The sequence below is a fragment of the Bombus vosnesenskii genome, unplaced genomic scaffold (assembly GCF_011952255.1).
Source record: "Bombus vosnesenskii isolate JDL3184/JDL3185 unplaced genomic scaffold, Bvos_JDL3184-5_v1.1 scf7180000013339, whole genome shotgun sequence".
Lineage (NCBI taxonomy): Eukaryota > Metazoa > Arthropoda > Insecta > Hymenoptera > Apidae > Bombus > Bombus vosnesenskii.
Window position 1 is genome coordinate 962,281 of NW_022882976.1, and position 26,550 is coordinate 988,830.

General features: G+C 39.9%; 2 protein-coding genes across 3 annotated transcripts in view; one reads left to right on the forward strand and one right to left on the reverse strand.

Annotated features, from left to right (window-relative positions):
* Window positions 1–234: 234 nt before the first annotated feature.
* On the reverse strand, window positions 235–23,320 carry LOC117236024. The gene is made up of 9 exons (XM_033498603.1): window positions 22,885–23,320; window positions 4,028–4,264; window positions 3,554–3,666; window positions 3,320–3,429; window positions 3,119–3,197; window positions 2,715–2,854; window positions 2,255–2,401; window positions 1,811–2,033; window positions 235–1,306 (listed from the first exon to the last, which is right to left on the reverse strand). The coding sequence occupies exons 1-9, from the start codon at window positions 22,972–22,974 to the stop codon at window positions 1,108–1,110; spliced, it is 1,338 nt and encodes a 445-aa protein (XP_033354494.1). The 5' UTR covers window positions 22,975–23,320; the 3' UTR covers window positions 235–1,107.
* A 2,257-nt stretch (window positions 23,321–25,577) lies between these two features.
* Window positions 25,578–26,550, forward strand: part of LOC117236031 (synapsin) — a 41,327-nt gene continuing 40,354 nt past the window's right edge. For both annotated transcript variants that reach the window (XM_033498612.1, XM_033498613.1), the window contains exon 1: window positions 25,578–25,724. The gene's annotated coding sequence lies outside the window, so the exon portion shown is untranslated. The remainder of the gene's footprint in view (window positions 25,725–26,550) is intronic.

Sequence of the window (26,550 nt, forward strand, 5' to 3'; positions counted from 1 at the left end):
TTTAAAAAGGCATATACTTGTAACTCGTTGAACATGGAATGTTTCATTGAGCTGTAACAATAAAAATTCGTGTCAACGAAAAAACGAAGTGACTCTCTAAGTCTATTTCTTGTTCCATTGTCTAGAATTCGTAGATTTTCTTGCTTCTTTCTTTGTACAAAATGCAAAATTTATTTTGTTGTCCGCGACAGATTAATTTTCAAGTTACTACATTCTTTGTTCCAGCTACTTTCCAGAATTCGTAGATTTTTTTTTCTTTTCTTTATACAAAATACAAATTTTGTTCATGATGATAATACCTCTAGTTGAACGGTGCGAGAACCATACATGCGCACAAAAGAACGTTCCTACGCGTCGCTAGGACAAAGGATGATGTTTCTGATTAATGAATTTATGTACAAAAGCGTTCGTGTAATTCCATCTTAATTAAGTAGATATTACGCAACATAGTAAAAAAGAATGCTAAATACCTATATTTATGACTATCATATGATACATATACGATCTAGTTGAAGAACCTTCTCTCGTACAGAGATACTAAAAGTAAATGGAACGGATTGCCATATCTCGATATACCTACGAATGAAATGTGTTATTTCATTGTAGAATCCGCGTACAAATTAATATTTGATCTTTCTCAAGTTTCCTGCCTTTTTGAGAAAACGGGAGTACGAGTCAGACGATAGTTGAATATTAATACAAAAATACTCTTTGAAGGCAGGAATTGCGAACTAAGTGTATCATATATTAGTAGTAACTATTGAGGACGTATCAAGCTATACGTAAGTCAATCCTTAACGCGAAAAGAATTCCCAAACAGTGTAAGTGTTCATTACTGCTCTTTGTTAAGAATATAATCAAGCATATTATTGCAACGCGTCTGTATGCTTTTGTTTCGAGTCAAGGATCAACCATTGTCTATTATCTCGATATTCGTGTAGTTTGTCTTTGAACAGTGTGAGCAATGACTCTATCAAATCTAGATACCCGTTACGCGTGGTTGCGTTGTTATAGAAGAGCTTCAATTATGTTCGAAGTATTAATCAAAATGATAGTTTGTTCTATCCATCTTTTCTTTTTTCGTTATATATGTAAGTTTGATGAATATTATTTTCCAGAATAGTGCGAACCGATGTTCGACGGCGGCCCTCTGTGATGGTGATGATGCTTTTGACCTGGTCCGGAATATCTGCTTCCTGGCCTTGAATGGACTATGGCGTAGTGATCGCTGTTCGTCGATATCGACCTGGTTGAATTCATCGTCGATCCTCCGGAAGCATATCCTTGCTTCCCGTTTAAGGAGTACCTAAACACAGGCAATGATTCAGTCGAGTGTTCGATCGTTGCTAAAAATAATCTCGATGACAATGCGTTGATAGATCAAATACGTAGACGATTAGTCACTTTGAATATAATAATTAAAGGCCATAATATTTTTTAAATATGACGTACGAAGTAGCATCAAGTTTCACGAGCAATACTAAATTGACTAAAATATGTTTGAAAAGAAAGAAGTATTTTTTCTTCGCTATGTATTTCATATGCTCGTTTAGCTCACGCGAGCAATATTCATTATTTCCCTTCAACAAGCTAGCAATCGATCCAAAGAATTCACTACCGTGTTTCAATCAATTCGAAGCACGCAAATTCCTCGAATCCTCCTTTTCTAAACATCTCAATTACACTCCGCACTAAAAGAGAATCTCTTTCGCCTTCGGGCTAATTACAAGTTCCGTGGAATTTCAAGGAATCTTTCGTCTTCGTGTTCTTATGATCTGAAACGTCGTTCCAATGAGAAATAAAATCGAACCTCGAGCCGTATTGGGAGCCATGCCAGCTACGATACGGATCGTAGTCCTCGATAATCGATGGCTCTTTCTCGATAATGTCCGTCCTGGTGCAGCTGCAGGTCATCGCGGAGCAGAGGAATATATTGATTATCAGCATGATGAGGAACAGAATGCCAAGAGCTACTGCCAGCCACAGCAGCCATAACGGGTGAACGCTGCCATCCTCGTACAATGTCTGAACGGCTATGAAACAAGTACCGCGTTAACAACTATAAGAAACCTCTCCTGTGGAAAATTGAGAACAGAGAATCTCGTCGAAATGGAGAACCTGCTGCGTGGTGGCTAATTAATTCAACTCCGGAGGTAGGAGTTCAAGTAGGAGGTATGAGTATAATCACGCGGTGTTATCCACGGAGTAAGCAGGAAGCGATGGTATAGTATGAAAAGTATGGCGTGATATTTACATGGCGTTTGACCAGGGTCAAGAACGAACACGCTCGTGCCGGCTAGGAGCACTCCTTCCTCGCCGCTCACGCTTTGCCCATTAATTAAGGACGCTCCCTTTATATCTTCCTCGTTATCGCCTTCGCAAACGGGGATACCGCAGCTTCCTGGTGGAAAAGAAGATAAACCGTTTTACGTTTCACCTGTTATCTATTACGACGCATTATTTACCGTTCGACACTCGTTCGACCACCGCGAGGAAAGCGTTCTGAAATCTTTTCTTGCAAAGTAGGAAGCGTAATCGAACGAACCTAGACGCGATACGACTATGGTTGTCGGTGTCCGTTCGAATAACGCGTTTACTAAACGTCCAAAGAAAGTTTCGAGGGTATATGTTAATTGCCGAGCCGAGTTGAACGGCACGCTGTAACCCAGATCGAAGCAGGCCGTAATCGGAAATCATTCAGCGAATCAGTTTACCTCTGCACACGGCGATGTCACATTGAAAATGCACCTGCGGACTGTCAGGGAACCGGAACATCGAGAACAATGTCGCATCCGCCAGGCCAGTGTTTCGATCGTAGATGAATTTCGTCATGACCCGAGCCTTTACGGGACACCTTTGTCATGGAAAATGAACGTTACGCAACTGGTTATGATCGTGATCACAGCCGTGACAGCTTGAATCGCGTAAAATTCATATCGGGATTATGTAACTCTGTTGGAATTATCATTGATCCGTTCGACAAAAGTAATCGACAGTTTTACGTAACTATTATAGATTAGATTTCCACAAACTTTATAGGTACACGAACGATTTTGATAAATGAATTCGTCCTAAAGGACGAACAAATGAAGATAAACGGGGTGGATGTAAAACGTACCCTTTATCGTCGATCAGTTGTACGCTGCTGTTTCGTTTGTTGAACGCAAAACAGGACTTTACTTTGATTCCGTACATTCCTGCAAACGAGAAAGATCGATGAGAACGCGTGAACGCGACCGCGCGTTCACGCGCTACGCGTGCTCGTTAATTCCAATTAAACGTAGGGAGTGAAACAGAGTAAGAGTTGCTGTGTACGAACCATCTGGTCGCGAGATCTCCGCACGCAAAGTGTAGTTGTGACCATAAATAGCCTCTTGCACTTTGTGGCCTCCGTCCAAAAGGCGCAAAGATACTAGCGAGGTCTCGTTTCTGAGCAAAGAAATTAACGTGTCGTGTTAGGATATTAAAGTCTTTCTGTGTAGCAATCCACTCTCGTGGATTGCTGGCGATTCCACCCAGATACAGGATAATATTAATAAACTGTGATATGTACTTGGCGTTTTTGAATCCAGCTTTTCCGCACGTGATCACGTAAAATTTATCGTCTGCCAGCTCTAACGTCTTGTGTATCCTTACCGCGATAGGAATGGACCGTTCCTCGGTGTCCTGCAAGAATTACAACGGGATTAAGGGGAATTTGTTGCGAGCGCGTTTAATGAAGGACGACGTTTTCCACCAAACGAATAGAGTCTCTTGATGTTATCGGCCGAAGTAATAAGAGTTGAACGCAGTGTTCTATTCTGATATTTCTGTGATATCGTTTCGCAAGCATAGTTATACAGAATGTTTCGTAATATCTGAAGATCAAGAACGAATTTAAAATGCGACAGTAAATTGAGCATTTGCCTTATCTGACCTTACTTTTCGATTTTAAAGCATTTGTTTCAACAAGTACATCTTTTCACATTGAGAAGTGATATCAGTATGTGTTTGAGGTTTAATCATAGAAATGGAAAAGATCGCTTACGTTGTTTACCAAAACGCCACAATAATCCGGGGAGCCTTTAGGCGCGAGAAGATTAATGGCGAGAGTGGCGTGTGTAGAGCCGTTTCCGGGCGCCATACATTGCGGCGTCCGAAAATCTCTGGCATGAATAGCTCCCACGAAACTTTGATTCAGGTTCACTCGTATCGTCATGTGGCCGGCTTTACATGTTGCTGTAACCGTCGGTTGAAACTCCGTGTCCAATAATTGTCCGGTGACCTGCGATTAAACAAGAATTACATTGACTTTTGATAGCAACCAGCCTGATCGAGTGAGACTTTGATAACGAATTCAACTACTGTAGATGGTTACTAAAGTTGTTTGCTTGTTACGGTAGTTTTTTTGATGAACGCCAAGCGATATCTAGGTCAGCCAGGAGCCATACTAATCGACTCCATATATTGGAAGAAAAACGATGGTACCACAAATATTATTTTTTGAAATTTATGTTCAAATTGAGAATTGTTTTCTGCATATAGTAATCAATCTTTGGTTTTTTTAGAGTTGAATACTTATCATGTATGAATTTAATGAATTAAGAAAAAGAAACGTAATTGATTAGTTTAGTTTCTAAGAGATTCACTTGCAACTAAAATATAGCAGTACAAAGATATTCTCTACTCTGTTGCAAAGATAGGCAGTGAAAACGAAGATCAAAATATATATTCATCGGGATGGTCGATTTTCAATCTGAAGGAAGACACGCTGGTAAAGCTCGTTTCTCCACTTTCGTTTTCCAACATTTGCGTATAGTACAGATATATCGACAGCTGAAGATGGCAACAGTTGGATCATGAGAATCGCAGTTGTAAAAGATACAAAAAAATGAACCAAGACACAATTAATATTAACATACCAGGCTAATTAGTCTGCCAGCTTTAATTATACTCAGTTAATTGCCCCTTGCCCTTTAAAGATCGCATACCAGGCCTCAAGCGTCCACCGTTCGTCTCGTGGTTATAAATTATTTAATTAATTACAATCAGACAGGGGGAAGAATTCTCGTGACCATGGCGAATTATGTGCCGGATACCCCTATAGAAAACGATCGAAATTCACGAGTTTTTGCTCGGCCATGCATACCCATCGAAGCTCTTGAGTCATAACGAAAGATCGGTGATATTTTCTCGTGCCAATCGCTAACTTAATGCCTAAGTAAACTTGGACCGGTCTGGGCGGCAGCTGTCGACCCACGCTAACTTTCAATTTCATGTGGCCTCACCACGTTCTTGCCACGGTATATGGTAGACATGTATACATATAAGTACGTCCAGAAGTGCCAGACGGATATACGCCAACAATAAAATAGAACCGAGCTAGAGCCGAGCAAAAGAGATGCCACCGCGACAAGCATCGAGTCTCTTGGAAGCGAGACAAAGGTCTGGAACGTAGGCGGTTGCAAGGCCAACGGTCCTAAATGCTTCAGTGGCCTCTCTCCGCGGAGAAAGAGAGAAAGATCAGAGACGTGTTGGGTTACAGAAAAGGATTCCTCCTCTTCGCGAACGGCTAATCGATTATGAGAACACGACATGGTAACGTATACGCGCGTCCTTGCGTTTTACTGATTGCTCCTTTTTCGGTCTCTGTTCTGCATGCTTATGGTATCCCTATCTCGTTCGCCGTCTATATTCTATTATCCTTAGAATACCAAAACTCAGACCGCCTTTGTCTTCCTTTCGACACTGACGAATGACATCCTTCCGAATTTCTTTTTATGCCAACTTCTTTCGTTCGGAACGATTAGTTCCGTTGGTTAACGCGATCCTCGTGGATCGTTCGTCTTTTCGTAATATACCTTGGCTAAGTTAGCTGTGATCTTAGACTTGTTATTTCGTTATAGTCAGTTATACGTTTAGCCTACTTATCTATTTGCCAGTCGTATTGCAAACAACAACGAATTCATTTTCTCGAGACTTGCGATTGCAGGAGAAGGGAATGCGTTAATTATAGGCTGATTGCGAGTATACGCTTGAAACCCGAGGCTTTACGTAATCGATACGGTAGCTCCAATTAACGAATACTTCAAGAAGAGGCCGGCAGGAGAAGAAACGAGATCAGAGGTCCTCGAGGCTTCGAATGTGAGACGAGCTCCAATGAAGGACACGGCTCTACCATTGCATCGTTATAAGAAACGCAGAGGTCTTTTCTAATTTCTACGATCGTAAGGAGAATCACGATATGTGCGTAATTACTATGATTCACGATCATTGGGCGGGTCGTAAATGCACGCAACATTTGATAATACACGAAATCTTTTATACATCTCCTCTGGTGGATTCACGCGAAACTATGGTCGCGTGCTAGACGTTAATCGAAGTCGGCATTGTAGTGAGCATAGCTTTCTTCCTGCGTTGGAGACGTAAAAAACGTGTGCTCACGCCATGGAACACGCCCCCCTTCCCCATTTGATGTCTAAAGTGACGCAATCAATTGCTGAACACTGTGCCTTGTCCAGGTAGCGGAGAGACGAGAATAGTGGGCAGAAGAAAATGAGGGTGACATCACGGAACCGGCTGCTTATATAAACGAAAGTAAACGCGATCCGAGCTAGCGCGCTGGTTAGATAACATCTAAAACGTGTCGGGTTGTTGGCGAATTTTGCGTGGGACACGAAGAACACGGGCTGGAAGCGGCGTTCGAACGGATCAACGATCGATGTAACTCGCTAACGAGCGATTTTACTCGTCCACAGGGAAAGCAACAATTAGCCGGCGCGGACGCGCGACGGCCGGTCACGAAATAGAATAATTCATGTACAAGGAACCGTGGCGGGCAAGTGGCCACTTAGTAATTCGCTACGATAGAATGCACGCTATCGACAATCAAAACCCCGGTCGATAAATCAATGAATTTTTTCGGCTTCGTCTATATAGGCGAAACTGTGTAACAACATCTTCATAGAGGTGTGTGTGTGCACGAGAGCGCGCGCGCGGTGTGCTCGCGCGAGCGCGAATTTTACGCGTGGATAGCGGCAATGTATCAAGATTTAATCCGACCGCCTTGTGGCCGCAATGTTTCAACACATTCCGATAGTACACACCCATGGGGCAAGTATGCGAGCCGCAGGAACGAGGGCGGAATAGTATCGACTGTGAAGCGGCGACTATTTTTTCCGAATCGAATGAAATATATTGGCGGACTTATCGAAACGTCGGACATACGCGAACCTTCGCTTCGCCGTATCGCTTTTATTAAATACGTGAATAGGTATAGGGTTTCGAGTACACACCGCCGCTAAACCGTGAAACTTCTGCTTGTTCGAGATAAAGGGGTTTCGAAAGAAAGTTTTACTGTTCTCTTTGGATGGCCGTAGTTTATCAGGATTTCCGATTCTTTTTATCGTTTCTTCGGGAGGAGTAGGAGATACGTATTGCACATTTCGATCCAAGTTCGTAGAAGTAGCCGGAGGATAGGCCGAGGTGTTGTTTAAAACTATTCAAATTCTTCCTTTTTTGGTCACAGTGGATACTTACTTGTATCTATCGAAAAATAGACAGTTTATATGCAGTGACTCACGAAAATATTTGAATATGTATCATCAAACGAGGCAGAGAGAGCAAAAGCAGACTAATTATAAATCGTATTCTTTCTTAACATAATGTATCATTAATTTTGTCCTAAAAACTTTATTCCAATAAGCTATATGAATCATACAAACATGAAATAATTTGGTTTGTTCAAATCAAACCCTTCGTCAGGTAGCATAACGAAAACAGTTACTGCAGTGAATATTTTCTGCTCACATCCATTTTATACAATGAATTACTCAATCTGTTGAATATCGTGGTTCGCTTTTATTCTCAATGTCTCATTACGTATGTACAGGTAGGTCTTTATTGTGTTCAGTGTGTTCAAGTATATTTGTGAGTCACTGTATCTGGAATTCGCATAATAGGAATTCAGTGATTCTCTTTACTACCTACGATTTTTTATTTGTACTAAAAACATTAAATGTACAATTAATTGGATTCAATTGACAGTAATTCATTTAATCAAGCACCGATTAAAATTTCATTCCAGTAAATGGAGTCCTTCCGTTCTGAAAAGTATGATCGCTATAAAACTGTCGTTCGTTCGTAGAAATAAATACCGTACATAGAACAGAGATGATCTTTTTTGATTCACTGGCAAGTCTTCCAAGCGGAAAGTTATAACGAAGCTCTGGAAAAATACTAAACGTGCTCGGAACAGCACGTGGTACGGCCGAGTAATTGAAAAATACGAGGAAGTCACGTCTCCGTGGAACAATGCTGCTGTGTCACACTCGCAAACTGTAATATACTACAGGCGTTTACAATGCCACCGGTCTTCCTGAGGAAGCAAGTTTCAAGAAACAACTTGCAGTAATTGTTTACATGCCTCCCGACCTTCTTTCACGTTCGATGTACCATTGTTTTTTCGTGAAAACACTCTCTGTCTCTCAATATGTTCGCCAACGCACAGGAACCTGAACTTGAAAAGGAAATATATCAGTTTCTCACTCATTGCCTGCATTCTTTAAACGTTCGAAAGTATAGAGCGTTTCAAAGATGCACGATTGAGAACTTATACAAAAAAGAGGTACACATTAGCGTGCTAAAATATGCATATAATGCCTTAAAATATCAGTGTGTCGAAAGTAGAGTCGTGATTTTAATGAACTGGTTATTAATTAATTTTGTCTGTACCATCGACAGCATAACAAGAACAATAATGAGAAATGCATTGTGAAAGTTTATTTTTTATAGAGCGCTGAATTAATTAGTAGAGAATTCGAACACCTTTTTTGTAAATAAAGAGCGATCTCACAAGTTGATTTCACTTAGAAAGAAAATCCGTGGTATCTATGAAGTGTCTGTTAAGAATCTTTCCCTAACTGCTCGAGTTTATAGCTATGATTCCAAATGATTCTTTATTTACATGGTCGATTAAATCCGAAAAACACATACTTCCGATTAACATACAGTTGGGCCGTGTTCGAAGCATAAATTATATCATTACGAAGAAATACGTCCATGAAGGTAACGTGGCGATCATGCAACACCTTCGAACGATAAAATTACGTACAAAGCAGACTACCAGACATTAATATAACAATTACGACGTTATCAGATGTATCGTTCCTTTTTGTTCCTTTTCTTTACGATTATTACAGGCAGAGCTCTAAGGCGTTTGTCAATGTGAACTGCTTGCACGTACGCTGGATACATGCAACGTAGAAAGCGCATTCTTTGGCCAGAGGGCTCGAGCCAGCTCTCGAATTATCTTGCGAGGAAAAAGGAAGAAGGAGACAGCCGAAACGTATGTTATTGACCCTGCCTTCTTCAGGTTCTTTCGTCTAACCGTCTGTGTCGTCGATTTTCTCTCCTTTCTTTCTTTCTTTTCTTTTTCCCTTTCTTCCTGTTCTTTTCCTTTTTTCCTTTTTTTTCACGTCCACCGAAACCCAAGCCAGCGGTATTTTCGCCAGAAATGGCGCTCACCATTTCGTCGTACAATTTGCGATCCGATCGTTTGGCAAGTTTTATGCCTGGACGTTTAACGGCACATTGTTTAACACACACATTGTTTAATAATGACCGTTTACACGGAAGCATTCAGGGAAAACGGTTATGTCGAACGGTACGCAACCAAACAAATGACTTCCGAGAAGGAAGATCCTCGAAGAAATTTCTAAGAGGGGGACTCGGTGAAACTTCGATTTCCTTCTCATCGATAAAGAACCATTCGCCATCGGTAAATATTTATATATATATACATTGGTTTTATAGCCTCTTTGTCGTAAATCAACATAAGATGTAGTTTTGATTGATTGGTCTAAGAGAACAGACATATTTGTCGTTCTTTCAAAATACACAGTACATTGTTCAAAGTAAGTTCGATTTTTGAGAATTACGAAATTATTGGGTTCAAAACTTAGGTTTGGTTACCGTGATTGTGAAATTATCTAATGAAGCCTAAAATGTAGAAAACTATGTACAATCATCCATCTTATCGTAAATATTCGTACATATATTGTTGTTAAAATTATCTTGTAACTAACTTGAACTACTAGACAAGCCAACTACAAACTATAAGATTATTTAATATAAAAGTGGCATCGCTTTATCATATACTAATAGTATTTCAAATGTTGAACATTTGCCCATACTATTTTCCAAATTGTTCCCATTTTACAAAAAGAAACGTCATAACCCAACGCAATCTTCGCTGAAAACGATGAATTAAAACCCGCATCGCAAGGAACTCACCTCATAAAAAGGCCTCAATGGCCACGATTGGCTTAATTGTTTGTAATATTTAAGGACTGGGAGGAGCCTCGCGAAAGCTACAAGACACTTTGTAAGAGATGAAACTCGCTTTCGTCCGTTCAATATTTCGACTCGGAAATTATCAGATTAACCATCGTCGGAAGTAATTGTAAATTTAAGTTTCGCGGTATCTGATCGGGCGGGCGCGTCATCTCCTCCCACTTTTACGGGAGCGCGATCCTCTCGAAACCCGAAAGCGTGTAAGTGAAAGCAGAGTGTGCACCGGGCCCTGGCACGCTGTCTGTTAAATTTACGCATGGTAGAAACGGTTCGAAAGAAAAGCCGGGACACGTGAAAGTGTGCGATCCGCAGAAGATTCCGCTCTGTGTACGAGCGAGCGTTCGACTCGCGGGAGAGCTCCCGCATTCCGTTCTATTATGTTCCGCGTCGTTCACGAGACAATGCGCTCAAAGAGAGCCTCCGTGATTTTCTTCTAAAACATCAAGTGAAAGCATATTTGATGCACTCTACGCAATTAGTGGAACGATGAAAGGAACGTGGTGTACGCGCGTAATATATTGAGTTACCTTCGTTAGACCTTGTAAATTTGAACACGAGCACTGCCGATGGATATCGAGTTAATTCGATAGAGAAACATATATGTACTTTTATAGCCAGCATGATCGGTTGCATTGGTAGTTAGGAACGATACAATCGTTTCAATAAGCGTTCCTCTAATCAGTTTGCTTGTGGCAGAAAAACAGCCCATAAAGCTCGCTCTGTTGAAACCGAACGATGTCTATATGATCCTCGTATTATTACCACTTGCAATTTTAACGATGGAAAATATTGATTTCACCCCTTCGTTCTCGACAATACGTATAGGATATCGGTCACGTTTTTATGAAATTTGTATAGTATACCATGAAACGTTAGACGTTAAATTTGTATAGTGGCTAATGGTATTCCGTTATTGTACTCTTTTGTCGTGCGTCATTGTGTTTCAAGCGATCGATTCTGTCGTCTTATGTTACGTAAATCTTCGCGTCAAGGAATCCGCTTTCTTTCTGAAAAGTAACCGATTACGCCTTGTGCAAATAACGCGGAGATGAGATTCGCAACGAGTTTGTTTCTTATCGTATATATTACGGACTAATAGAAATGCACACGCACGGTCATGAATACATTCACACGTATGTCTGCGTATCGTAAGTTTAATAACCGCAAGAGATCGCGCGAACGCATTTATGTGTACATATGTGTGGTACTATACGTCGGTGTTGGCTAATGGTCAGTGTATGGGTGTATACTATACGCTTTCTGCATGCGTGTTATTGAATGGCGAAAGTGAATTGCGTGAAATTATTACGATTATACAAAACGCGCGTGGCGCGAAAGCAACGTTGCTTATTACCTTCACCACCTGCGTCGATAAATAGATAAACGATAAGTTTCAATAATGTTAAGGTGTTTGAACGGGTGGATGCCGATGCTGTTCCCTACAACATCTACGATGTTACCTATCTGGGTGAATTTTTACCATAATGATTTTTTATCGTAATACGAACAAAGGAACTATGGCGCCAGTTTAATATAATAGACACGTATATGCATACGCATATACTACGTGATCGTTTATACAGCAGATTTGTAGGAAGAAAGAATACTCAAATGTATATGGCAAAATAAGATGGTGAATTTAATCAAAATGAATTTTGAAATTGGAAGTGAATATAAGTTAATGATGAATTAATCATCAGAAGCAGTGTTTACTACCTAACACACCGTAGATTTAAATTACCCATTGAAAGATAGAAATAATATATTTTGCTATTTACTGTATGTCTGTATATATCTGTATATATCTGCATATATTTAATATTATATTTTATAATATCATCCCTTGCATTAACGTCAGAAGTCTTTTCATTTAACCAGGAAGTTTTTCTTAATGTAAATCAAAATTCACAAATTAAAATATCTAAGAACAATAAGCTCATGAGGTACCAAAATATTTCCAACAATTTTAAAAATTACAAACGTCAATTTAATTATTGCGTATAGTATATTTAAAAATCAGTTCGATAGTGCCATAGTATGCTATTATGCAAAGTTATTATAATATAAAGAAGCAAGTGTCCGAGTACTTTTGAACGATGAAGCATCACGCGAAATACAAATTCTGTATAATCATATGGAATTTAATCGATGAGGTCGATGTTAATATCGTAGTCCAGTTATCGCTGTTTTTAATTGAACTGTTAAAACCTGAATGAGGAACGTACGTACGGTGCAATTAATAAATCTTACAGCGGCGGCGGTCGATGTAATTTCTCGTAGAGTGAGCAGCTCTCCTTTAATAATCGCGGGCACACATGGAAGAAATTAAAATGAACGATACATGGCGAATAAAGCCCAGAGAACCTCGGTACCTTGACAGCCTTTTCTACGCGGTTTTAATTAATCTCTGACACGATTGCAAATTCGTAGACTTACGCTCGGACCCAGGTATGCTTATTAATAAATTGTTGTATCAACGGCGGATCGTTTATCGCGGCTGACTGTATGGTTGCTTAATCTTCAACGATAACTCATTAGACAGATTGAAAGAGAATCATCTTTTTGTGTCTGGGTAAAGAAAATCGGATACTTTCCGACGTCGCGCCGTTAAGCCTGCGTCGAATATAAAACCACTGAAATGAAAATAACGTATGTTTCCACAGCTTCTATCGGAATTCCAAGAAAGGGAGCCTCTCTCTCTTTCGTTGTGATTAATTCTACATCGAGTTTAAGCAGTTCGTGCAAGCATAATAAAAGCATAGCAATTAATACATATTTCATCTTCACGTGCAACTTCTGCTACTCTGTCGCTAGCCACTCATCAAGCCGATTAAATTATTAAAATATCATGATATCGTTGCAATTAGTTCCAGTTTTCTTATCAGAATCTAAAATGGCTAGAAATTGCTAGATTCTTATCTATCATCATTAATTTTATATTCATTTCAAATCAAATTATTCAAATACGCAATATAACATAGTCAGAATAAAAGAAATGATTTAAAAGGATGTTATTTATGATTGATCATAATTATAAAATATTTTTTCTACAACTTCGTTGGCGTGTTTGCAACTTGGAATCTGAACATGAATTGCGTGCTGCCTTGGACGTTCCTCTCAGAGCCGCATTCCGATTAATAAACGGGATCGAGCGTTTCTCGTCGTCTTGAGAGAGAAACATTACGAAGGAAAGGGTTCGTCGAAGAGCAAGACAGAGTCGCAGCCAGTGGCCAGACGGAAAAGTATGGCGAAAAGTGAAAGCGACGAAATTTAAAAGCAAAACGGCAAAACTACGCTCGATTTTATGACCGGTTGAGGTCACTGGTCCAGCTATCGTATCGTGGCGAAATCGATGCTCCCGTGGCTTCGAAAGCCTTGACTTCCAGACAGGAGCGCTGTACATAAATCTTTCGAAATTGTTCTTAAGAAGTTAAATGCACTATTTCATTAACCACTCGATTTCGAGTTGTTATATTTATTTTGTTGTTTATTTGTAAATTAACTAGTTTACTTCTAAACGACCGTCCTTTAGCTTTTAGGTATACTTCACAAGAACATGTTTTAAAAGCTTCGAATTTACGATATCTTTCGAAATGTATAGCAGTATACTGAATAATTTAAGTAACTATGGACACAAGACTGCAAATGTCTATGTAAATTCATACGTCCACCTACATTAAAGGAAGATTGAGATCTATTTTATCTACCACATGCTATAACAAGTATTTTATATGTTCTTCTATGAAGTGGTTACAAAAAATATTTGCACGTATCCTTATTATGCAGTGAAGCATATTTTTAGGAAATTCCACATTTCATTCTGAATTACTTCTTCCAATCACTGTATTTAATATGTCACTGTACATTCTTTCATAAACCTGTAATAAATACACATAAACATCCACATCTAATTATCAAAAATCTACTTTCATGAATTTTCATTTAAAATTGCCAAGTATAGAAAAGAATATGTTCCATCAATTTCATGGATATCTTTTTGACGTGTAGAATTTTCTACTACAACGTAATTAAATTACTATATTGCACATGAGGACAGTACCCAAACATTCGAAGGAACAAGCGTACAAAGCTGGATGAAAACGTTTCAATAATTTCGCACGACACGGATAATGTGTGTGTATGACAACGGGACGGAGTAATATCACTGCTCCGATACTATTTTCTTAACTGTGCTGTTTATCTTTCGCGAAACGGTATCATTACGTTTGCGAACGGCAACACATGGCGCGCGTTTATTGTTCCAGCAGAACAACGATTTCGTACGCGGCGGATACTGGCGTATTTTACGGTACCCAACGAACGATTCGATTGCAAAGGGTGACGCCACGTGAAAGGAAATACGAAATAAAGAAGGTATCGAAACTCGATGGGACACAGAATTTACGGGAGATCCGACGTAGCGATACGTTTCCGACGATTGTCCTTCGGAACGTCGACTCATAAGCCGATGAGCTAACCGATGGATAATGGCGTCGAACAGGAGAACGAGAACAGCAAGAATCCGATGAAGAAGGAAGTGCATAGCTGGAGGAACGGGACATTAAAACAGCGGCGTGATTTCATGCGGCAGTCTGGGCCGTTCTACCTCGTTTCCCAGAAAACGATGAAGAATTCAGAGCCCAGGTGAATTCGATTTCGAGTCGAACGGTAGAACCGAGGGAATTCGAGGGGTACGATTCGTGGTTTTACAGGTTGCTTCAAAGCTAACTTGGTTGTCACTGGAATGAAAATTGCAGTATCTATGATTAAACAAGGATGGATCATGGCAAATATGCGTATAAAAGTTGGCTGTTTATACTAATATAAATGACCTGTAAGAGAATACGCGTTTTAGTCAGTTATGATGCATTTGATTCTTCACACTTTCTTCGCATATCTAACAGATACGTTTATATTACTCGCAGAAACCAGTTGGTACGAGGAATCGTATAATCTTCGAATAAACATTTCTATGATATCTATTCGATAACTATAGATTGAGGATCATTACTACTCGTATCTTTCAAAAGTTTACAACTCCTTTTCTCAAATACTCTCTACGTTCGTCTTTCCTCTCAATCTGTATCCCTTTTTTCTGATTTTCAATCGTATAATCTTTCAAACAGACGTTTCCACGATATCTACCGCCTATGAATTAAGCATCATTATTCGTATTATATCCTCCAAAACTTTACAATTCCACCTCTGAAACGTTCTGTATGTTCGCCTTTCTTCTTCCTCCGTATCCCTTTTCTCCCCTTGGTACCACATTGGGTTCCGTGGACCGGAGCCCATAGGTAGTTTAAACACTTGACATGGTTCGATCCATGGAGCAGTCATATAGGTTTGCCCACGGCAGTCGGCAAATCAGCCACGTCAGTGGAGATCGTGATTTATATCCGTAGTTCTCCCGAGGGCGACGCCAGGACGAAATCGACGGAGAGGTACGTTCTTCACGCTTCGTGTGCAGTACCCCGGGTTCTCTTTGTGTTCGACGTGTACGTGCACAGACCGTCCGCTGGCAACACATCTCGCCGCGTACGAAATGGCATTGTCGTAAAGATGTAAGCGTCCGTGAATCCTATCTGGAAGTCGAGGAAGCACCGGTGAAACCACGAACCAAGAGAATCGAACTTTTGTGGCAGTGTTCCTCCGGTTGGGAACGAGCGAGTCTTCTCCACCGACGGTGGTAATATTAAATATGCGGTTTTTCATCCGAGGATTTAACGATCTAGCATTTTTATCGCTATATAAAATGACGAAGAAATAGCTACTGATCCTATTACAAGAGAGTCGGTATTAGAAAATGGTAAAAGTTGCTGGGTGCCGTTAAAATTGTTTGGTAATTGAGAAGTTGGAATGGTAAACGATTTATTAATTTATTCGAGCTTTTAAGAGTATCGCTATGATAAATCCTAATTACGCCGTGATTGAAAGAGATGGAAATGTAAAATACAAATAAATAAATTTACCCAATCCAATACACTTTATTTATACTTCCTTGAAATTTCTGAATGTGATAAACGCTGAAAGTTCATAGCTTGTAAGTAACGGATAATGTAACTTATCAAATTAAAAAAAATGCGTTTTCTTGTATCTGTTTGAAGCTTTTGCTTCTGGTATCTACTTCGTTTACCATTGCAGTTCCTCATATTTGGAATGATATCGTTATCTATTCAGTAGTCGAGGCATTAATTACACGACTATTTCCTCGTGTTTGTCCAACGATTTGCACGATGGTGATAGAAGGTGTGACTAGGTGGATCGCCTTTAATTACGACGCTTCCCGAGAAATATTTTAACGAGGTATTAACGCTTTGCTGGCCTTGCGGCGTAGGAGGAAGACGAATACTCGGTGCGGTGCTTATTTGTCAGCATCGCTGGCATTAAGAAAACGAGAATGAGGATGAAGAAAGAATTAATTGCGGCGTAGCCGAGAATATTCAGAGCTCGAAGCTCCTTTGTCTTGGGCTTTGCCACCCAAGAAGCATAACAAAAGATATGGTGCACATCTTGTTAAAAATCTGCAAATCTTTGTTTGAAATGGTGCAAGTGACAATATACTTAAGTTGAGAGAATTGTAGATAAGATTTAGTATGAACACAGTACTGTGGTACATAGTTATAAAAGTTTAGAAACCCATAGTCTCTAAATAAATATGGATGTCATGTATTATTTCATGCGCGTGTTTTTGGGAAAAAGCGCACTTGCATTTCGTCTGAACTGATCAAACTTGGAGAACAATAGTCTCGAGATTTATTTACTTCAGAAATAACGTCGCTCAGAAAATCACACACGTAATGTCTCTTAATTTCTAATAAGGATAAATCCGTAAGACACCCATTATCATTGAGCTTTGAATTTACATATATTGACAGGAAATTTCAATGTGCAAAAAAAGATATGTTCATGGCACTCCATGTTATCTTTTCACGATTATAATTTTGATCGCGATGATTCATCAATAAATGAATTTCGCGCATTATACGCATTAAATGATATATGAAGAATTATGAGCGACAGCATTGTTTAAACATATTCACTTTCATTGCCGTTTAGTAATATCTCGATAGGCGGGAAAATAATGAAGCCGGGAATAGCGGTGAAATCGCGTATTGTACGTAGTACGATGCATAGTATGCACGCCGTGGCTGGAACGCGTCATCATTAGCACCGTTTCCGTTCGCTCTGATACACAGCGCAGCTCGTAACGTTGAAACGATGCGTGATTCCCAGCGGCCAGATCATTCTAGAATTTACCAATGCAAATCGATGAAAAAACGACGCCTCGCAGCGTTAACGCTGTATCTTTCCATAGCCTCGAACATCTGCATTCCTATGTAAAAGAACTTCGTACCAGTCTGTTCGAAAGTGCAGTGATGCCAGAGAAAAAGAGCAGACTGGCATGATGGTTATAAACTGTTCGGCCATATTTGGTCCAGCTATCTGAGTGCCACAACATTTTTAAAGCGTAATAGCGTAATTAATCAAGATTGTACAAATTTCATTTCTTCAACTGGATTTAGGTAATCAGAGTGTGTTGCAGGTGATGCAAACTCATACATATTTGATTTGACTAATTCGAACATTAACTCTACTTCAGATGTGATCCTCATTAATTTGAACGAAATTTAGTAAAGTAATAATTCTGAATAATTTATAAGAATCTGTAACTACTTTGGACTTGTTTGTAGTCAATCAGTTATGAGAAAATGAAATGATTCAACAAAAATTCTATAACATGGCTCATATGTCTATACTAATAACATTTGACATAATTGTTCAAAAATTTGAAACCTTATTATCGTCATTCTCACTTCGGTCACACCTTTGTCAGTCATGTAGAATAACTTATTATCACATCATCATTCTTCAATAATTCAAATTCTTCCAAATTCCAAACATGCTTTTCTCGTAACTAGTTGAACATCTGACAATTAGAATTACAGTTACACTTATTCCAAACACATAGAACTTCTCCTTAGTTATTCTTGAACTAAATTCATATAAATCCGTGGAACCCGTATTCGAAATAGCCCTACCTCAAGAAGTCCAACTTAACGAAGAACCGTGTCATGTAATCAACCAGGAGAACCGAGAAATATCCTAGTTACAAAACCTCCAATCTCCATAGATATCTCACTGTTATCATAATAAAGAAAGTATTTTATATGCAACGTTGGAACATGTTTCTGTCGTCTAAAATCGGACAATACGCGTTATACTTCCGTGTCGCCGGTCGTGTGTACGTGTTTGATCTTCGATGTAGATATAACGTATGATATACCAGCTGCGAGTAGTTATAGCCAGCCGTGCGTTGGGTGGATCGTCGATATTCTCCCGGCGCTCGTAACCCTCTCGTACCTTTCTCGTACCTTTCGCAATCTCGAACGAAAGACATATTATCGCGGCCGAACGTAGGCCGCTCCTGTGGCGTAGGCAGAGACGCTATCTGGTCCGTGCTCGTTCTCCCAAAATGGACACGCCAATGAGAGGAAAAGTATGCAACAACAGAGGTTCTGTCCGTTTTTGTACAAGATTCTGTATATGGCAGTGCACTTACACTGCAGCAAAACGAAAAAAATCCTTCGACATTTGCTCGTTCTTTACCCATCCTCCTACCCGACCAGCGAATTCGTTCAAAGAGACCCAAGTAAGAGCACGAATTCGTTGAAAATCTTGTCGATTGATCGACCGTAAGTAATATGTACCATGTAAGAATTAATTGTGCGTTGCATCATGCCTTCGGTGAACCATGGAACATTTCCGAAGAAACCATTCCGATATTATTGCATCTAGTTAAGATTTGATATTCTAATTCGTCAAACTGCTCTTGTAACCAGCATGATCAAGCTAACCGATTAGAATATTATTTTCAATAACATGTCTACGTATTTACTGTTACATCTATACATTCACATACTATCATAGTTACGAATCCGTCGGTTTGATTTAACTTTTAAACTTCATTTCAAAAGGAGACGCAGTACGAAACCAATACGAAAATATAATCCTTAAGTCCAAGGTCTTAGACGAAGTCCAACGTGTCAAAAATGGATAGAATGTCATCGTTGGAGCATTGTAGTTGTGATCCGACTGTGATTTTTGATCACAGTTTGTGGACTTATAAACGGCTGAATTTACGAACCCGCACGGTTGTCTGCTCGACGAAAAATGTCCGACGTAAGAGGATTACAAAGGTGGAATAAACGCGAGGGATGCCGTCACGTTTTAAATTCTGTCGATTGCCACAGAAGGAACGATGCTGAGTGTACATGCGTGATCGTGGATTTCACAGAGCGCCCCGTGGAATTCTCGCGGAAAGTGAGAATTCCTCTGCTCGTTGAGAAATAAGATAGGTATATGAGAAGCATAAGATTTTCTGTGCGAGACTGTCGCTCTCGAGGACGCGCAATGGTATGTCGCGCACAGGGATGAGTGCAAGGATGAAGGAATGGATTTTTCTTTCGACGCGGCGATGTCTAGTTTGCGTTGCGTCATTTCAACGTGATCGAATATTTAACTAAGAGGATCGCGCTCTTTTTCTACCGTATGTAGTCATACCAGTAGTGACACACATCTGTTACTCTGAGCCATGAAAAGAGTTGGTACTATGTAACTCACTAAAAAAAGATTTGTTCACGAAAACTACATGTTAAACTTTAATGTGTATTTTATTGTACTATGCAGGAAAACAAATTTATTTATATTTTCATCTCATAAAAATTTCTGATATAATCCAGGTTTTGCAATTACTGCCAGTATGCAAGTGCTTTCATGTTCATTCCGCTGCAATGAAAATTAGCGTTAATTTTACTAAAAGCACCTGCACGATTTTAATAGAAACAAAAATCTGAAATTTTGCTGATTTGTGCAAAAATTTACAGTTAATAAAATTAAACAGCAAACTTAGTATTCACAGTGTTTTTACATCCGGAAATTCTCGTAATCGGATCATGATTCGACCATACAAAAATTATTCCATAGGGTTAATCGGATCATAATTCGACAATACAGGAATTATTCCATAAGGTATGTTACCATTAGCTAGAATTACATGATGCGCGTTGAAACATCTGTTGAATAAAATGTGGAATTATCAAGCAACGTTAGCGCGATTTTATGATTATCCTCGTTTATTGCGTTCTATTCTTCGAGACGGTAGCGTGCGACTCGCAATCGCGCGTACACGCGCAAGGAGCATAGCGAAACTGGCGCAAAATAATTGCTCAACGAACCCAAACTTGTCACCTCGGCGTGTCACAGATCGAGTCCGTACGTTCTATATCGCGGTGATATGGTAGGTTAACTCATAAATATTAATAAAGCGGCGTTGTGTAAATTGATCAGCGCGAGGCCGTACGCTTTAATAAGGCCACCTACTATTACGAATGATCGGTAATGCCCTCGATTGACAAGCATCGCAGAAATGCGAAGAGAAATGAGAAGAGCCTTAAAGTTCTTGGCAAGTTCGATACAAGCGTTTGCAATTAATTCGCCGATACTCAGCTCGACAGCCGGCGAACGCCATTAAAATTCCCTGCGAGCTTGCGCAACTTGCTTTCGAATCTCTTGTGTGGCGAAGCTTTCCAGAGTATATCGCCGATTTCGATAACATTCGCTGTGTATCCCCCCGATGCGGTTTCTCGCCGCTGACACGAACGTAATTGTGCGTACGTAAAAAGACGACGTTCGATTCACGGAGAGGGTCCCAAGAGTAAGGTCTATTTATACGCGCGGGATTCGAACCAAAGCCAAGTTGTATCTACGATTTACGTCGTAGATAACCCCGTATGAGGCAAGGCCAGTTTCCTGTTAAATAGATTTTTTAATTAAGTAAAAGTTCGGTCCGCGAGGAGTGGTATACGGCCGAGCGGCTGTGTGCATCATTGTTTCTCACTGCCCACTTAAACGGTACGTGTTTGCACGATACATACCGGGTGTTCGTTGCATCGGGCGTTATGTACGCGTTATGAACCAGTCCAGACAAATATCTAGTCACCCTGAGATTATGATATTTCTTGTAGAAGCAACTTACGCTTCTGCATCATCCATAATGGAAAGTTCGCTTATGAATAGCTTAAGATTTCCTTTATATCAAGGTACCTCTAAAAAGAATCATTTTCTTAGGAGAAGAGATGAATAATGCTAATGTTTTTCATATTCACCCAGTATTTACATTCCATTGGTATGAGCTTTAAACATGTTTCTATATCTCCTATTCAATTCACGCATAAATACACACAGTTCGTTTGTTCGCTCTTTTATCCAGCACACGTAATTGTGCAATTCACGCATTCGATGCCCGTCCCATCGATACACGCACACGCGTGGCCGCGTTCGTGGTAGCCCGCATTCTTGCTGGTCATAGACAGATCCAGAGGATCCGCGGCATTTCGACGCACGATATATTTCGACTGGAACGAGACACAGAGAACCGTGCCATCCAACGATGCAGCCCTCCCGCTGGACATGCATTCCTGTATCGCGTTCTCGCAGAAACCAACGAAGCTGGCCATGCTCCAGCCGGTCTATCTGAATTTTTCTCGGCGAGGGAGCGCAACGCTCTTACCGAAACAATGTGGAAAGGCTACGTTTGCGGCCGTTAGCGTACCTACTTGCCGATAGATTACTGTATCATATCGTATTGCGTGGTGAGCACGCGAATGCCTAAGCAATCTGCTTTTTTCATGAACGGTTTCGCGATACTACGTTCGAGTACCGTTCAATCCTTGTGGATCCTTGAAGTTTTTCCTAATTCTCCTAATGAGATGATAGACGAAGATTTTAGTAAATTATTGGAATCGTTAGATAACGACCGATTTATGACTGCAGCTTATTGTACATTTATCTAATTTGTTTAACGGTTAAACGTCAGTGACACCGATTTAGAAGCGACGGGAGTGTATTTGCGCGAGATGAATGAGTCAGCTGGAGACTCGGCACTCGATCGCGGCGATTTATCGTCGGCGAATGTGCGTTTATATGTATCTCGCGTTATCCCAGCAAGATAAAGAACAGTCATCTTCCATTTCAATTCCACTTCTATTTTCCCGCGATTCTGTTTGTCCAACGACGATTGCGTATCGCTGATCTTAACTCGTGCCGATACACAGATGAATAAACGACAGTGATACAGGTAACAGAGCAACTGCATCAAGCCTGCATTCCGGCGGGTATAATGTACTTCTCGATGGGGACATTGAGAAAAAGGTCCACAAAAGTCTAATTAATACTTAATTCATAAAAGTTGTTTAAAGTAATCGGATATTGAGGTTTTATCTATCCAAGAAACCAATCGTAATATGATTGGGGTAAAAAATCATTAAGATTCAAACGAAATTATCTCCAAACATCAGCATCTATGGAGAGATTCCTTCGGCTATCGATTAATAATGTATCGTAACATAAAAGTATTTTGCAAATAAAAATTATTTCAATAAAAACAGCTACGAATATTTCGTGAAGCACTTCATTTATTGACAATATAAAAGAAATCGTTGCAAAATGTGTTGTACGTAGAACTTCGTGACTGGACATTGCCAAACTTACCTGGCCGACGCGAAGCGCCACCAGAACCAAGAACAGTATCGACACAAGCGCACTGGTGAACGCGTGAAAATTGGTCCTTCTCACTGGCATTTTGGCAGAGTGCGTGCCACACTGAACGACCGACTGCGAAACGTGTCACGTTCTTGCCAAGGCTCTCTTAAGGCCAATCTCACGTCACATTTTCGTTATTTGCCGAGAACAATCTCATCGTATCGCGCGCGTTCAGCGAATGATGGGACGGTTTCGAGGCGACCACGCGGTTTTTGCTTTTCCGTAACGACGAACCGAGGAAACGTGGCGATCGTGAGCACGCCCGTATCGTGATCTCGTGGATGGTGTCTCGAAAACTCGATGGTTCGTTCAAGAGAACTGGAAGCGAATGTTATACTGGCGCAATAATGACTGTTCCTCCTGAACTGCCCCCAGGGACGCTCAGGTGTTCAGCGTTTTTGGTGGGGATAGATCGTGCCGCAGCGGCCATTCCCTTTTCATCCGATATTGTATGCGATCCACGCATTCATGTCTCCGAATCCGGCAATGAGCTTTGTATATTTCTCATGGTTGCTGCGCGAGGTCAGCACTGTGCACGCCGCACATGACTCGCGTAGAAAATCTCTTTATCGACGTGCCTGGGAAATTCGAGAACGTTCTCATATGGTTTCGAAACTCTTTTCTACTAGATGGTGACCTTAATTTGCAAAAGGTGACCTTTCATTTTTTTCACAGATTGGAAAATGTTTCTTTTTATGTTAATTATATTTGATTGTTAATGTCGATGTAAAAGAAAATAGAATTTGGAATTTTCCATTGAATATATTGAATATTTTTAAAGAGACGCTCGGTTTAAATTGTCAGATGTGAATATTGATTTCGGAAAACGATTCATCTGCTTTAACATTAAATTTCGGAAAGTCTAAGCCCCATGCCTGAAAAATGAAATATTTTGGTTTTTAAACATTTGAATTAGACGTTTATTATTTTGCCTGATTATATGTACGAAAATTTGAATGCAATAATTGGCAATAATCGAACAATTACGTCCAAGAAACGATTCCATAGATATTGATTGAACGAAGATTGTAGGAATCACAGAACTGTCGATAGTTGTGACGCTGGTAAGGGTATTGTCGTAGCACCTCTTAAGTTTATCACAATGCGGATGAAGGTGAATATCGAAGACAATACGATGCTTATGGAATCATTCATCGATGATGTGAAAACCATCTAAGATAATGATGCATCGTTACCTTTAGGCACAGATAATTTTTTTATTACGTTTTTCCAATCCATCCAACAATTGTACATAAATATATACAAAATGTAACGATATTATTAGATTGCGTATGTTTGTGCAATTTCATATTATTATAAACGTAAGTACAAGAATGGAAGTACTTACGTTTATAAATGAATACAGTTAATGACATGATGTACAGAATAAATTACTAAATATATGTAGACACTTGTAGCGATAAGTGGATGAAAAGTATTCATTTAAACGCGGTAATAAAAAGTTAAAGCTATCAGGATAAAAGTTTTACTGGGGCTATTTTTCTTATGTGTTAACGCGAAGCCACCTACTCAAGCCGAGTGGCTTAATTGGTCTCTCGGGAAACTTGAAGGCATGAAAAAGGAATAAAATTTTCATTCAAAGAGAAGCCAGTGCTAATTCATATTTTCTTACGTAACAAGACGAGACGTTATATCTAAAGCGTACTGAAAATGTAATCTTAATAAAAATCCAGACGTTTTTGTTTCCTTTGAAGGTTTTTACCTCGGAAAAATGTTTGTGACCCACTTCCCCACAGAAAAAACAGCTCTAATGTCGACTTCCCTACGCGAAGAGAAGAAAAAGGGGGAAAAAGAAAACGGGAGAGAAGAAAAGAACCGTCTTCCCGCGTTGAATACTACCTCTGTCTATAGTAACACGCAAAAGGGCAGACACTGTTGCGAATATATCAATTTTATTGCGTCCGCGTGAACGTAAACCAGAGCTGCCGCACTGAATGCTATAAACAATGAAATTTTATTCCAAAAGAAGAATCCGTTTCCGCACTTTACCTACACGAGTCCGCACGCCTAACTAACACAGCCCCAAACAATAGAAATTCTATCTCTCGAAAGATTTCAAAGTACGATCTCCATAGGCACAAAAGCTCCGTAAGTGCAACGCCGAGGAATCATGAATAACTGGGTCGCTGCATTAATTCTTTTATGCAGCTTGAGCTTGTGAAACGCAGAGCCGGTCGAGTGAACAGGAGCGATAGAACCGGGAAATCAACATCTCGCCGGCACGCTATCTATAATCATTAAGATATCAGGAAAGAGAACGTCGCAGATACAAAAATAAAGTACAGAAATAATATTGTCGGATTTGCTCCCGAGTTATATCTCATCCCCTGCTTTGATTTCATTTCACATGCAGACGCTTTAGAGGTTCGTCATAAGTTTTAAAAACAAGCTTCGATCGTGTAGAGTTGCGCAACCCGGGACACGAAATAGTATCGCAATGGTTCGATATAGACACAACCACGTTTTACCAATGCGTAACCTGACATTTCATCTTCAGACGACCAGCAGGTGGGGCGTGTTTGATGTGCATCGAACAACATCATCCTATACAAACACGAGAGAGAACCAAGCCTGGGCATATCGGGAAACCAGGGGCTCGTCCAGTTTCCCCCTAGTCGTTAGCTCGCGACACGCTGGAGGGGATGATAAGAAGAACGCAAGCGCGAACCTATCGACCAGCTAACCCTCCGGGTAACACCCTTGCGATCCTCAGCCGAAGCTCACTGCTTCTCCGGCGAACTAGTGGGTAGTACACGCACGCGACACAGGTGAGTACCAGCTTCTCAAATTTTGCCTTCTAAGTGTAATCTAACAGAGAATGTTTGGAATAAAATCGACGTCTAAAATAATTCTTCTAACCGAAAGATTGGCCGAAGAACAAGTGAATCAGTTTATAAATTTGTTTTCTATTGATAATGATATTTTCTTTGTTTGGTAGTTCAGTGTTTGGTATCGTAGTCGGATCGGTTTTTGGCTAGGTCGTACTTCTTTCGCGGGGTACTCGCAACGGTCATTGGGGGGTTGAAAGGAATAAGAAATTGATTTTTAGGTAGAGAATATTTTTAAGGTTTCTTTGTCATATTAGTAAGTAAATAAGGTTTCAAATAGATAGTTGATATCGCGTTTTTTCGCTGTTGAATAGAGTTTTTCGAAGTTGATAGAGTTATTTATATTTTAATCATATAATAATAAAGATTTATGTGAAATAGGTAGGCGTGGCAAGCAAGAAATATTTTAATTCGAAAATAATAGTGATTGATAATTGGTTTTGCGTTTTAACACTAAACCTACCAGTGCTGATTAAATTGATAGTTTTCAAACTTCTACACAAATTTAACCATATTTGAACGTTATCATATTGCTTCATAATTTCCGACTTTTCCTAAAACGTGCATACAATATATTTTTCGGTATTTACTTCTAGTTTGCTTTTTTCTTTTCTTAGAAAAAATTGTATTCTGTCCTGCCTATCGCGGGCGGTCAGTTTATCTGACCGATAAAATATTTTAATTACTCTCAAAATAAATACAATCAGTACAAAGGAAGAGCTATCTCAAAGTCAGATGACAAACAAAATCAGTAATAACAAATAAT

Coding starts and splice junctions, on each gene's coding strand:
- LOC117236024 (XM_033498603.1), bottom strand. CDS start 22,974: ATGCCAGTGAGAAGGACCAATTTTCACGCGTTCACCAGTGCGCTTGTG. Junction 4,265..22,884: donor TGGCGCTTCGCGTCGGCCAG/GTAAGTTTGGCA, acceptor GTTTAATCGCAG/GTCACCGGACAATTATTGGA. Junction 3,667..4,027: donor GTGGCGTTTTGGTAAACAAC/GTAAGCGATCTT, acceptor TAATTCTTGCAG/GACACCGAGGAACGGTCCAT.